At 39.8% G+C, this 12,603-nt stretch overlaps 1 protein-coding gene across 2 annotated transcripts in view; it reads right to left on the reverse strand.

Moving 5' to 3' along the window:
* Nucleotides 1-6,451: 6,451 nt before the first annotated feature.
* NEDD1 (NEDD1 gamma-tubulin ring complex targeting factor) overlaps nt 6,452-12,603 on the reverse strand; it is a 35,770-nt gene continuing 29,618 nt past the window's right edge. For both annotated transcript variants that reach the window (XM_089523914.1, XM_089523913.1), the window contains exons 13-15: nt 11,823-11,979; nt 9,255-9,321; nt 6,452-7,195 (exon numbers count right to left, since the gene is read on the reverse strand). In XM_089523914.1, coding sequence (XP_089380040.1) covers nt 7,091-7,195; nt 9,255-9,321; nt 11,823-11,979 — 329 coding nt within the window. In that variant the 3' untranslated portion in view covers nt 6,452-7,090. The remainder of the gene's footprint in view (nt 7,196-9,254; nt 9,322-11,822; nt 11,980-12,603) is intronic.

The raw sequence follows: 12,603 nt of genomic DNA on the forward strand, positions 1-12,603 counted from the left end.
ATATATTCATTCTTCAGATTTACCTCTGACATGATAAATAGCAGCTGTCACTGCATTAATAGGCCCCCTTTCCCCCTAAATTTTCACTTTCTGCGGTTGACAAGTCTTCACCACTTCAAAAGGATTGACAGAAGACAGATCAATTGTTCTCTAAAAAGAGGAAAATTTTCTACTTTCCACTTTTGAAATCTCAGAAAAATTCTAGCTTAGTTCAATTTTTCTCCTTTCACAGCATTTTAGGTCAACATATTTGATTTTATCTCATCTTAAAATTCTGTACATAGCTGAAGCTTTAATTTTTAAATATTTCATTCTAGAATAATGTCCAAGATTATGCATACACATATAGGTTAATGGGAAATCCTATATTTGGAAATAAAAGGAAAGTATTTGAAGATGAAAAATTATTCTAAAATATATGTGTATTGAATTTAGAAAGCATCATAAGCAGAAAACATAAGCAAAAGGCATGATAAGCAAAACAGGGTCAAACTCAGAAGGAGGAGAAATGAAAACATCAACAATCAAAGATACGCAGATGACATCATAACACTAGCAAGAAATATCACAGACTTGGAATAATTAAGTTCAAAAAATGAAAGTGCAAAGGCAGGCTTAATGTTAAACATAAAGAAGACTAAAAAATGACAACAAAAGAAATACATAAATTCAACTTAGACAATGAAGAAATCAACGCAGTTAAAATTCCTGTACCTAGGATCAAACATTAATCAGAATAGTGATTGCAGTCAAGAAATAAGAAGACAACTAGGAATGGGAAGGGCAGCCATGAAAGATCTAGACAAGTGTAAAGATATACACCTGAGCATTAAAGTCAGAATTGTTCTAGCCATTATATTCCTCATCACCATGTATGGATGTAAGAGCTGGACAGTGAAGAAAGCAGAGAGGGAGAAAAATCAACTCTTTTGACATGTGGTGCTGGAAAAGAGTGCTGAAGATACCGTGGATAGTCAAAACAGGCAAACAAATGGGTCATTGAACCGATCAAGCCTAAAATCTCCTTGGAAGTCCAGATGATCAAATTAAGGCTGTCTTACTTTAGCCACATAATGAGAAGGCATGGATTACTAGAAAGACAACACTAGGAAAAGTACAGGGTAGTAGAAAAAGAGGAAGACCACATGCCAGATATAAGAACTCAATCAGGGAGATCACAGACATGAATTTGCAGGAACTAGGCAGAACAGTGGAGTATAGGGGATCTTGGAGATGTCTCATCCACAGGGTCGCCCTGAGTCAAGATCAACTCAAGGGCATTGAACGACACTGAATTTATTTTGTTCTATTTAACAATAACACTTGTCCCTCCCTTTTCATGGACTTGGGAGTTCGCGATCTTGCTCTTCGCGGGAGGGACAAACAGGGAGAGAAAATGGTGGTGCGCTTGTGCCATTATTTTCAATGGGATTCAAACATTTGTGAGTCACCAGAACGAATCCCCCGTGAATTGGGAGGGGCTACTGTATATTTCAAATACATAACAAGTTCACTCAAAACAGAAATTTGTTGTTTTCACAGTGGGGAGACTGCAGAATACACAACCCTACACACTATTCAGGAATATGTGTCATAGAATGTATTGGTGCTTACTTCTAGGTAAGTGTACATAGAATTGCAGTTTCTGTGAACTGAACCCTTGCTATGGTTCCTGTTTTGCTTTCTCTCCCATCTCTCCCATCTTTCCCCACAAAAACACAAAAGTTGGCACACCACTCAATGGGCAATATAGTTTCTCACAATGACTTAGTTTGGCCATATTTTAGTGCATTCCCACTGAGAATTTTTTTTACATTTCTCAAAAAGTTGAATGGATACAAATCTCCTATATCTGTGGAACTTCATAAAAAATTAAGCATTTTATTCTATTTCAAAAGTGAAATAAAATTTCAATCAACTTTATTTACTTTTGATGGCTAAAATCTAAGTGTGGTTCAGATGCCATACTAACATTTTTTTAAAAAATTAAAAATTAAATTAAAATGCTGCAAAAAGATCAAGCATGCTACTGTGAATATTTAGTTTCAATAAAGTACTCGATATTTTCTTCCCTTTAAAAATACTTCTGTTTTATGTCTAGACATTAACACATTTTTAATGCCCTACTGATTTTCAGCTATGCAGCATGCGAAAGTGTAGCAGTACATCTTGTAAGTTCTCTCACATTTAGTGAGAGACTGAAAATGAGCAATGCATTAGTTGCAGTGGGATGAGGGGAAAAGAAGACAAGTACTATTTTGACATGTGCTATCCAAGTGTTTTATATCTTCTACCAAAATAATATGCATTTTCTGTATAGGAAGATAAAAGCTATTCAGGCTGTTAAATGCTTTACCTTTCACAAGAATTCCCACAAGGATTATTTCATATCGTCATCATCCATTTCAGTGTTAGAACAGTCATCAGCTACAAGTCCCTGATGAAAAGCCTGTACGATTACCGAAGAGTTTTCATTTACTCTACTGAATATCATACATTCCTAGTTTGTGGCATGTACAGGAAAACAATTCAAAAGTTACCTTGAAATATGAGAAGCAGCCAACTTTTCTGTTCTCAATCATTATACTTCTAGATTCTAGAAATGATCCTGTTAATGTTACAACAAAGGTGAGTGAGGCAACTTAAAAAATTAAGTGGATTGTTCTCTTTTGGTAGCCTATATAGTCATGGCATAAAAGTCACTTCAAGAGGTGCATGAAGTGCAATCTGCTTTAAAGACTAAGCTGGGCTAAGGAGAGTACTGTATATATAGACTATAAGTCAACTTCATGTATAAGTCGAGGGCAGGTTTAGGGGGCAAAATTATGAATTTTGTCATGACCTGTGGATAAGTTGAGGCTAAAACTTGGAAGGTTCCTTCAGTGTATGTATGTGTGCATGTGGCAAGAGGGACTCTGAGGCCTTTTGCTTCAGTGTTTCAGCTTTCACTCCCCAGACAGTGGCGGCATGGGCGGGAGAGGGACTTGTTTGTTTAACAGGAATCAGTCACCCAGGACTCTTTCTGCTTGGCTCAAGGGAGAAAGAAACTGTTCTCCCCACCATATGGGGAAATCTGAAAGAGCTATTATCACATTACCATACTGTCCCGTAAATAACCTGGGATTTTGGGGTCAATTTTTGGGCACAATGTTTTCGACTTATAGACAAGTATATATGGTATTCTTTCAAGTTACAGTATTAACCCCACTGCACCAGATACAATTTAAAGCATTATCATGTCAAAGGCAGAACATTCCAATTGTTCTTCCTATTAACAAAAATAAATGACAGATTTTGCCTGTAAAGTCAACCTTAAATGCATCAAAAGGTAGGCTACCTAATCTTGCTCAATTTTAAATCTCATCTTACAATAAAGCTGTATCTCTTCACTGCAGAGCCCTTGTGGTGCAGTGGTTAAATGCCAGTACTGCAGCCACTAGGCCTCCAAGGTCAACTCAACCTTCCATCCTTTCATAATTCAGTAAAATGAGTACCCAGATTGTTGGGGACAATTGGCTTACAGATTGTAAACCATTTAGAGAGTGCTAAGTTCACTATTAAGCAGGTATAGAAAGGTAAATGCTATGCTATGCTGTGAGCTGGAAGGGACTTCAGATGTCATCTAAGCATGTAGTTTGGCTCTAACACACATGCTTCCCCGATCAGTTTGATGTCATCAGCTAACTCGCTGAACACCCTCTCTTACTTCTTCTTTCAAGTCATTTAGAAGATGATGAACAATATTCTGGCATCTCGCATCATTCTTCAAGTTGACAAGGAACCACTGGAGTACACCTAACAATGTAATTTGTGCTGGCCAAATCAACCAGAAAAAAAATCTACTTCTAGAAGAACCTTTGTAAGCAGGCATCAATCCAAATGCTTTTGTTTTGTTTTGTTTTGGGTTTTTTGGTGGTGGGGCAGTGGAATCCTACCCTCTGACTGACAAGAAAGTCAATATGCTGCACAATCTGCAGCAGATATGGGTGAAATGCAGCCCTCCCGATGCAATGATACTGAAATTAGTATCAATCCAAGCCAGGATAATCAAAGGTGAGGAATGCAGGGAGATGCTATCCAATATCCAGAGGGCTGCACTTTCCCACTCCTGATCTGCAGCTGTTGTTCAAACATTTTAACATTACTGCTATTTCTCTCAACAATTCCTTCTCCAAACTAAACATGCCCTACTACTTCAACTTTTCTCATAAGACCTGGTCTCCAAGCCCACATTATACTTATCACCCTTATGTAGGCACACTCACTTTTCAATATTGTCCTTACACTTGGTGCCCAGAACTGGGTGGCATACTCTAGGAGAGGTCTAACTAAAGTACTGAAGTACAAGTGCACCACTATACTTATGCAGACATAAAGTAGATGTACATTAGACTTTTTAGCCACCAAACTATACTTCTGATTCATGTTCAGCTAGAATTTATTGTTAGTCTTAGCCAAATTTCCTATTATGTCAAGATCATCTTGATACTCTTTCTTCTAAGTGTCAAACTATATATTGCTTTAAACAGGTACGTGAACACAATTAATCTCAAATTGTCATCAACTGAGGTGTGTGTGGGCGCATGTGCATGTGTTCTAATTATTCTAAAAAGCAAGGTGGAGGTTACATTAAGAGAAATGGAGAAAAACAAATCAGCAGAAACAGATGATATTCCAATTGAATTGCTGCAATTCACATTAAACATTAGCTTTAGTAGTAACCAAAATGTGTCAACAGATTTGGAAAACAAAACAATGACCAACAGATTGTAAATGATCTTTATGCTCAAAATTCTGCAACATGGATTCCAACCATACATGGAGAGAGAAATCCCAGAGTTTAAGCAGGGTTCAGGAAAGAAAGAGGCACTAGAGACCACATTGCAAACATACAATGGTTAATGGAGTGCACCAAAGAATTCCATGAAAGGATCATGAAAGGCTATAGACTGCCCTTAAAGACATAGGAGTGCCAACACATCTGTCAGTAATGATGAGCAATCTGTATTCAGGACAGGAAGTTACTGTCAGAACAGAACAAGGAGAAACAGAATGGTTCCCAGTTGGCAAAGGAGTCAGACAAGGCTACATCTTATCACCCTACCTGTTCAACTTCTATGCAGGACATATTGTAAGAAAAGCAGGCTTGAACACAGAAAGAGGAGTGAAAATATGAGGCAGGAATATCAACAATCTAAGATACATAGACAACACCATAATATTAGCAGAAAACCTCACAGACCTGGAACAACTACTAACGAAGAAAGGGTCACTGCTGAACATAAAGAAAACAAAAATAATGACCATGGACAACCTAAATTCAACCTAGACAATGAAGAATCAGTAAAAGAGTTCTCATACCTAGGATCAAACATTGATCAGAACGGGGACCACAGCCAAAAAATCAGAAGAAGATTAAGAATGGGGAGGGTGGCTATGAACGAACTAGAAAAGATTATAAAACGCAAAAATATAAAACTGAGCACAAAAGTTAGAATCATACAAGCCATTGTATTCCTTCTTACCATGTAAAGATGTGAGAGCTGAACAGTTAAGAAAGAAGAGAGGAAGAAAATCAATTCATTCAAGATGTAGTGCTGGAGAAGAGCACTGAGTATTCCATGCATTGACAAAAAGACAGACAAATGAATCTTAGAGCAGATGAAGCCAGAAATCTTCCTGGAAGCCAAGTACTTCAGACAGATCATGAGAAGGCACGACTCATTGGAAAAAATAATAATGCTAGGAAAGGCGGAGGGAACTAGAAAGAGAGGAAGGCTGCATGCTACATGGATAGATTCTATTAAGGAGGCCACATGTATGACTTTGCAGGACCTAAGCAGAGCTGTGGAGGACAGGGTATCTTGGAGATGTCTCATCCACATAGTTGCCATGGGTTGAGATCAACTTGAGGGCGGTTAACAACAATATATATGGATTTTGGACAAAATGGAGGATATTTTAAACCTTTTCCATCCTATTGCCACAGCGCACTTCAAGACAGCGTAGATTTTACTTCAGAATTTTAAAGAGTGGTCTTTAAATAGAGATTATAGCCTAGATCCTGAAATGGGAGGGGCAGGGGCTTTAGCGCGCGCACACACACACACACACACACACCCCAAAGGCTGGGGAATGGAGAGAAATTATGACATAACAGCAGGCCAAAAGTGTTGTTACACCCTGATTATACAAAGCTTACCGTACAGAGTCAAAGAGACAGTACGAACCAGGTTTTCTGTTCGTTTTTTTTTTTTGCTCCAATCATTTATAAAATGGTAGAGAACAGTTGATACATCTTTTCAGCCACAGATGCAGAGCAGTAACCGAAAGTTATGTCAAACTGACAAATGCAAATGCAGACTGTCACCAGACTGGAAATGAACTTACTACTCTGAAGAACGGACTGAGGATTAGAATGAAATCCAAAAATACAGCAATATGAGCCAAGTGTGTTTATGCAGAAGTCCACAAATTATTTATTCAGACTGAGCAAATTAATCAGTGTGCTATTAAATTATGTAAATAAACAAAATACATAAGTCAGTTGCAACTAAAGGTAAACTTGCACCCTACATTTAGAAAGCAACATTTTTAAAAAAGTATATTGCAAATGAAGTATAGACATTAATAATAATTAAAAAGAAACCTCAGAGAGCCAGACATCTGAATATTTTTTCAGCCAAAGGAAAAGAGAATTTCATTGAAAGACTTCATTGTAAAAATATCACCCAGATGCCAAAATATAATAAATGTATCAAGACAAGAAAGGCTAATAAATTCTTATACAAAATACATTTCCTGTTTAGTTTCCCTTTTTATAAAGGCACTTTGTATATAACTAAACCTGGTTAATAATATTCTTACTAGCCTTTGTTTACAAACAATATGTTCAAGTTTTCCATAAAAACACTTTGATACAAACATTATTAGTGCATTTTTTCTGTATTAATATGTCATTGCTTTTTCTATCAATAAAAACTTTCTGGAAAAAATACTGAATTTGCACTCTTTATCAGTATTGGCCAGATAAGATCATGATGCCTGAGCACAACAGTTCAATTCGTTTTCCTTGCATGAACAGGAATTGTCAGTAGTGGGCTTGCAATCTTTTATTTTCTTCCCGCAGTCTCTCGATTTCAGCAACTAAGCTGTCATTTACAGAATATCTTTCAAGTAAGGTGTGCATTTCATTCTAGAGAGGGGAAATGAAGTAAAAACATTACTAATGAAAATATTTCCAAAAGTGGTTTGTCAATAAATGCTAACTATCAAGACCACATTTATGTTATGTGTTTTTATTATGCTGAAAGTATGAGTGTTTGGAGAGACAGAAAAATGATTACTTAACATATTCTACATGGGCCCAAGCTAAGTAAACTTATTCTGATATCCAGTTTCGAAACCATCCTTTGTGGTAACAATTAGCAACAGATGTTATAAAGCTGAGTTGTGGAACTGATGAGGAATGGATTGGTTAGGAGAGAGAGGTTGGGTCTCTAGGATAACGGAGAGCTGGTGGGAGCAAAACTGGAATTGGATAGGATGGGTTTAAGGTATTTTGGTCAAGAGAAAAGATTTTTGTGATGTCTGAGAGACTATCCAGAAAATGTCACTATGTATCTGACAGCCCCAAAGTTTAGCAACCTCCAGGAATATCCCTTTAATAAATTCCTGTTAACAGTGTGGCCTGTCTCAAGCTTGGACAGTGTTTGTTGAAGTTCTATCTTTACTGAAGGTTGTATTTCTCCTTACTTCAAACAAGTTTCTATCCAGTCCCATCTTCCTTTCTCTTTATATTTAGTGATTTAAGCCTGAAGTACCCCATTACAAGACAACTGTATAGCACTGGTGAAAATGAGTACACATCAGAGTAAGGGAGCTCTATAAACTTAAAAAGAAATTATTTCTCATTTTAAAGAAAACTTCAACAAATGTGGAGGGAAACTGTTAGACCCAGAGAAAGAATCAGACCCCACATGGTTTTATTTCTTTTTTTATGTCAAGTTCTAACAAGGCACTCAAAAATATTGTGATTTTTCTCTGGAAAGACAGATTGTACAGCTTTTGAAAATTAAAGACCATTCACCATAAAGACACCTCAGTCATTAATTTTTCTAATAAAGGGCCTGAACAGACAGGCCAAAATAAAGCTGCTTTGGGTCACTTTGGAGGTATGCTATTTAAATGATGCATGTGTCCTAAGAGGCCAGAAGCTGTGCCAAAGCTATAGCTTTGGCACAGCTTCTGGCATCTTAAGATGCATGCATCATTTAAACAGCTACCTCCAAAGTGACCCGAAGCAGCTTTATTTTGGCCTGTCTGTTCAGGCCCAAAGCTAACTAAGGCGGGTTACAGACCGCCCATTTGGGGCGGGCTGCACCCGCCCCTTTCCCCGGTGTATCGGGGCCTCAGCGGCCAGAACGGCAGCCAGTGAGGCCCCGATTCGCCGCTTTTCAGGCTGCGGGGAAGCAAGGACACCCCGCGGCGGCGGGGAGGAGAAAGAGGCCGCTTGGCCCCTTTCTCCTTTGGTCCGCTGGGCGCAGCCGTGTGAAGGCTGTGCCCAGCGGACCAAACCAGAAAGGAGCTCCAAAACGGAGCTCCTTCCTGCTCCGCGGAAAGGGCGCACTAGGTGCCCTGGCGCGGAGCAAGGACGTCACGTCCGCACCACCCCGTATAGAGGCGGTGCGGTCATGACGTCCTCATGGCAGCAGCCGTGCAGAACGGCCGCTGCCATTTTGTGCGCGCATAGCGTGCACTAGGGCTAGGGGGTGCGGAAGCACCGCCCCTTTCTAACCCTAGTGCGCGCTCCGTGCGTACTAAAGTGCCCGTCTGTAACAGGCCTAAGTTCCTCTTTGTCTTAAGTATGCTATGCTACTCTTTCAATCGTTTTTAATACAGGTTGCAATGTCTCATATACGTCAATCAGAATTTACTCACTTTTTTCCTGAGGTCTCTAGAAGACCAAGCACTGCAAATCTTAGGACAAGTTTCTATTAGAAACACTATGGCGGGTTACAGACCGCCCATTTGGGGCGGGCTGTACCCGCCCCTTTCCCCAGTGTATTGGGGTGTTAGCGGCAGCCGCTGAGGCCCCGATCCGCCGCTTTTTAGGCTGCAGGGAAGCGGCAAAACGCCGCTTCCCCGCAGCCTGAAAAGGGGTGTCCCTGGGGCTTCAAGCTAAAGTGCCCGTTTGTAACGGGCCGATGTTAGCAAACACATATACACACACCTCCTTACATTTTAATACATACCAGTTGCACATGAAACTGCTTGATCATCTCCACTTGCAAATTTACAATGTCACGATGACAGGCTTCCCTAGGAGAACAAAAGCTTTCATTGAATCTTCTATTTCTATGCACAGGTCTAGATTTTTCTCTTCAGTTCTCAGTTACAATAAGGTAATTTCAAAATGGCAGAGCTTCAAGGTATTTAATCGCATCTTACCGTTTAATGATAATATTTATCTTTGGAGTTCATTAGAACTAAGACACACTGGGATGAACACACATCCTTTCCTTCCTCTGTACCAATCCATTTCCAGATTCAGGTTCATAAGAAATGTTCCAATGCATCATATTTATCATAGCAGTGGTAAAAGGGAGGCAGATAAATGGTGTATCTCTTCTTGAAAATGATACAGAAAACCTCTCACCTATTACCACAGCTATACATTTTGCATTCACCTTTAACTTGAAATACTAGACTGCTTTTTCTCCTCTACAAAGTAGCATCAACAGGGAATCAGAGACAAGGGGGCAATGAAGGCCTGCTGCCTTCACTTTCCAACAAGTCACTTCTTCTCAGGGCCACCTTGCAGACAAGAAAATGTGACTCCAGGTTCAAGACACAAGATGGAAATAAAACACTGCTGTAAATATGAGATGAAGAAAGCTAAAAAGATAGAAATTATGTGGGAAATCTAAAGAAAATAGAGGCATTGTTAGGCAGCCCATCTTGAAATAAGCCCATAATGCTTCAGGTTCCAGGAAATGCACTGCATCAACACAATATTTGCCATAAATCTGTTAAACTGTTCCTAACAGGATTTTTTTAATGAACTGGAAAAATGTAATTGTTCCAGATGCATAGTAACAGATCTTCAAGGCAACATTCTTCATTTTTAATAAAAAGCTTCATATTATGTGCACCAATAGATTTTTGTTCTGTAGCACATCAAATTTACTAGATTTGAAAGGAGACCAAATAATTGTTTCTTTAATCTGTTTGGTAAATGTGTTTTCAAATGGTAGAAGAAAGTTTTCAAGACTGTATTCCACTGGCTTCTAGTCTAACTAATCTACCTCTTCAATTACTCTTAATTCTAATAGAAATTTCAGTGTCACATACAGTAATGTATTTTGCTAACAAGAAAAGCTAGCAAAGCATCCCTATGACAACAGAAGCACACAAAGACAAAGCCATTTCTTGATTTCTTAAAGCAATAATATAGCCATTCAAGCTAGTCAACTTTCCCAAGGGAGATAGGAGAAAATATACTTAAATTTATGTTTAATGGACATGTACATTTGAAATCTACTCCCAAAGCAGCATTGTGACATAAAGGCTGACAACATCAGCCCCATCTAAATTATACTATGGACCTGTTTCCAGAGTTACAAACCTCTCTGCAACCGACTAAAATGGAGTCAACAGAAGGTCTGGGAAAGAGGGGATGCAGCCTTCCAAACCCTTGCAGTTGCCCAACTGATTAAAATAAACCTTTTCCCTCTCACTGAATAAAGGCAATAATCTAGAACATACAGATTCATTACACAAATACTCCTGAAAATAATAACTCTAATGCACTCTCCTACCTCCTTCTGCTTCCATGATAATATTTAACAAGACTTTTCTCAGAAGAGCCATCAGGTTATGAACAACCTTGTCTCCTCCATCAAGATAAAAGAGGATGGGTGATTCTGACTGCAATGGCTACATTCTAAGAGTTGACAGCTCTTAAATATTTCAATGGAGAGAGGGAGATAAGACCACACACAACAGCAGATTGGGGGAAGGAGTCATCGGTTCCCTAGGTGTTACCTTACAACTTATATCAGATATAAAAGCATAGCAACTGATGAGATACAGTATGCAGTCCAACAACATCTGAAGGATTCCATTATCTGCCCTTGCGTTACATGGATGCTGGCTGTAGCCTCACATCTTCCTTAGCAGACACTGAATGCTGTGCTGAGACATGCTACTGCTTCAACTGCTACCATCACTATGTCAGAAGGGCACACTGATACCTTCTGTGCATGCACCCAATTACTTCATTTTTCAGAAGGTGTTTTGTTACTGAAGGAGATAGCTGGGGATATGCAGCTCAGCAAAACTTTCAAATCCTCCACCCAAAAAAGCAATTTGGGGGATTTGGAGCAAATAATGTAGTCTATTGGGTGAGGTGGAAATAACATCATAAGCAGACAAATGTGTTCTTTTTCACTCCATGCACAAGTTTTTGCACCAAAAATCCACACTATTTTTTAAACTGTGAATTTAGGGGACATTCTAGGAGTTCTACAGTGCTGTATGAGATAATCTGCAAGAAAAGGGAGGAAATGTGATGTCTCCATATTGCTATCAGCAAGAAACAAAGAGTTGCCTAACCAAATGAAATTGATTATGACTTTCTCCTGAACATCCAATCTCTGCCATAGCAGCATAAAATAGCAATCAAAGAAACAAGGCATTTCCCCTCACAAAATTCCTTGTATCACCTGAAAGTTTAGAAATCCAGCACACTAAGCTATTAAGCTCATGTAAACTAGTAAAGTAAATAATACAGTCACAGTGTCCATTCAAACTTTATTCACCTGAAGTCATCCAGAGTTTCTTGTATCATATTCTGAATGAAATGTATTTGAACTGAAGATAAAGGTGCATTCAAGCTGCTGCTTCCAATGGTATCTATTATTTTTTCAGATAATGAACTGGCAACTCCAGCAGTAACAGTAGATGTTATCTTTGGACCTATGCAAAACAATAAAAAAGAGAAACATTTTATTTTAATTAGGCCAAGTAAAAGAACACACAATAATACAGTTGTATTATTTCAGAGAACTGTCTATACTTAGGCGCGTCACAGACCGCTCATTTGGGGCGGCCTGTAGGCGTGCCTTTCCCCGGTGTATCGGGGCCTCAGTGGCTGGAACGGCAGCCGCTGAGGCCCCAATCCGCCGCTTTCCGGGCTGTGGGGAAGCGACAAAAGGCCGCTTCCCCGCAGCCTGGAAAGGGGTGTCCTTGGGGCTTCAAGCCCCAAGGACACCCCGCGGCAGTGGGGAGGAGGAGAAAGGGGCCGCTTGGCCCCTTTCTCCTCTGTATTGCTGGCGCAGCCATCTGAAGGCTGTGCTCAGCGACGCAAACCAGGAAGGAGCTCCGTTTCGGAGCTCCTTCCTGCTCCGCAGAAAGGGCGTGTTAAGCGCCCTCGCACGGAGCGATGGCATCACGTCTGCGCTGCCTCGTTTGGAGGCGGCGCATTCGTGACGCCATCATGGCGGCGGCCATGTGGAACGGCCGCCACCATTTTGTGCGCACGGAGCGCATACAAGGGTTAGGGGGTGCGGAAGCACCGCCCCTTCCTAACCCTAGTACGCG

This window comes from Sceloporus occidentalis, unplaced genomic scaffold (genome assembly GCF_023333645.1).
Source record: "Sceloporus occidentalis isolate IW3139 unplaced genomic scaffold, rSceOcc1.0.p SCAF_5, whole genome shotgun sequence".
Taxonomy (NCBI): Eukaryota; Metazoa; Chordata; class Lepidosauria; order Squamata; family Phrynosomatidae; genus Sceloporus; species Sceloporus occidentalis.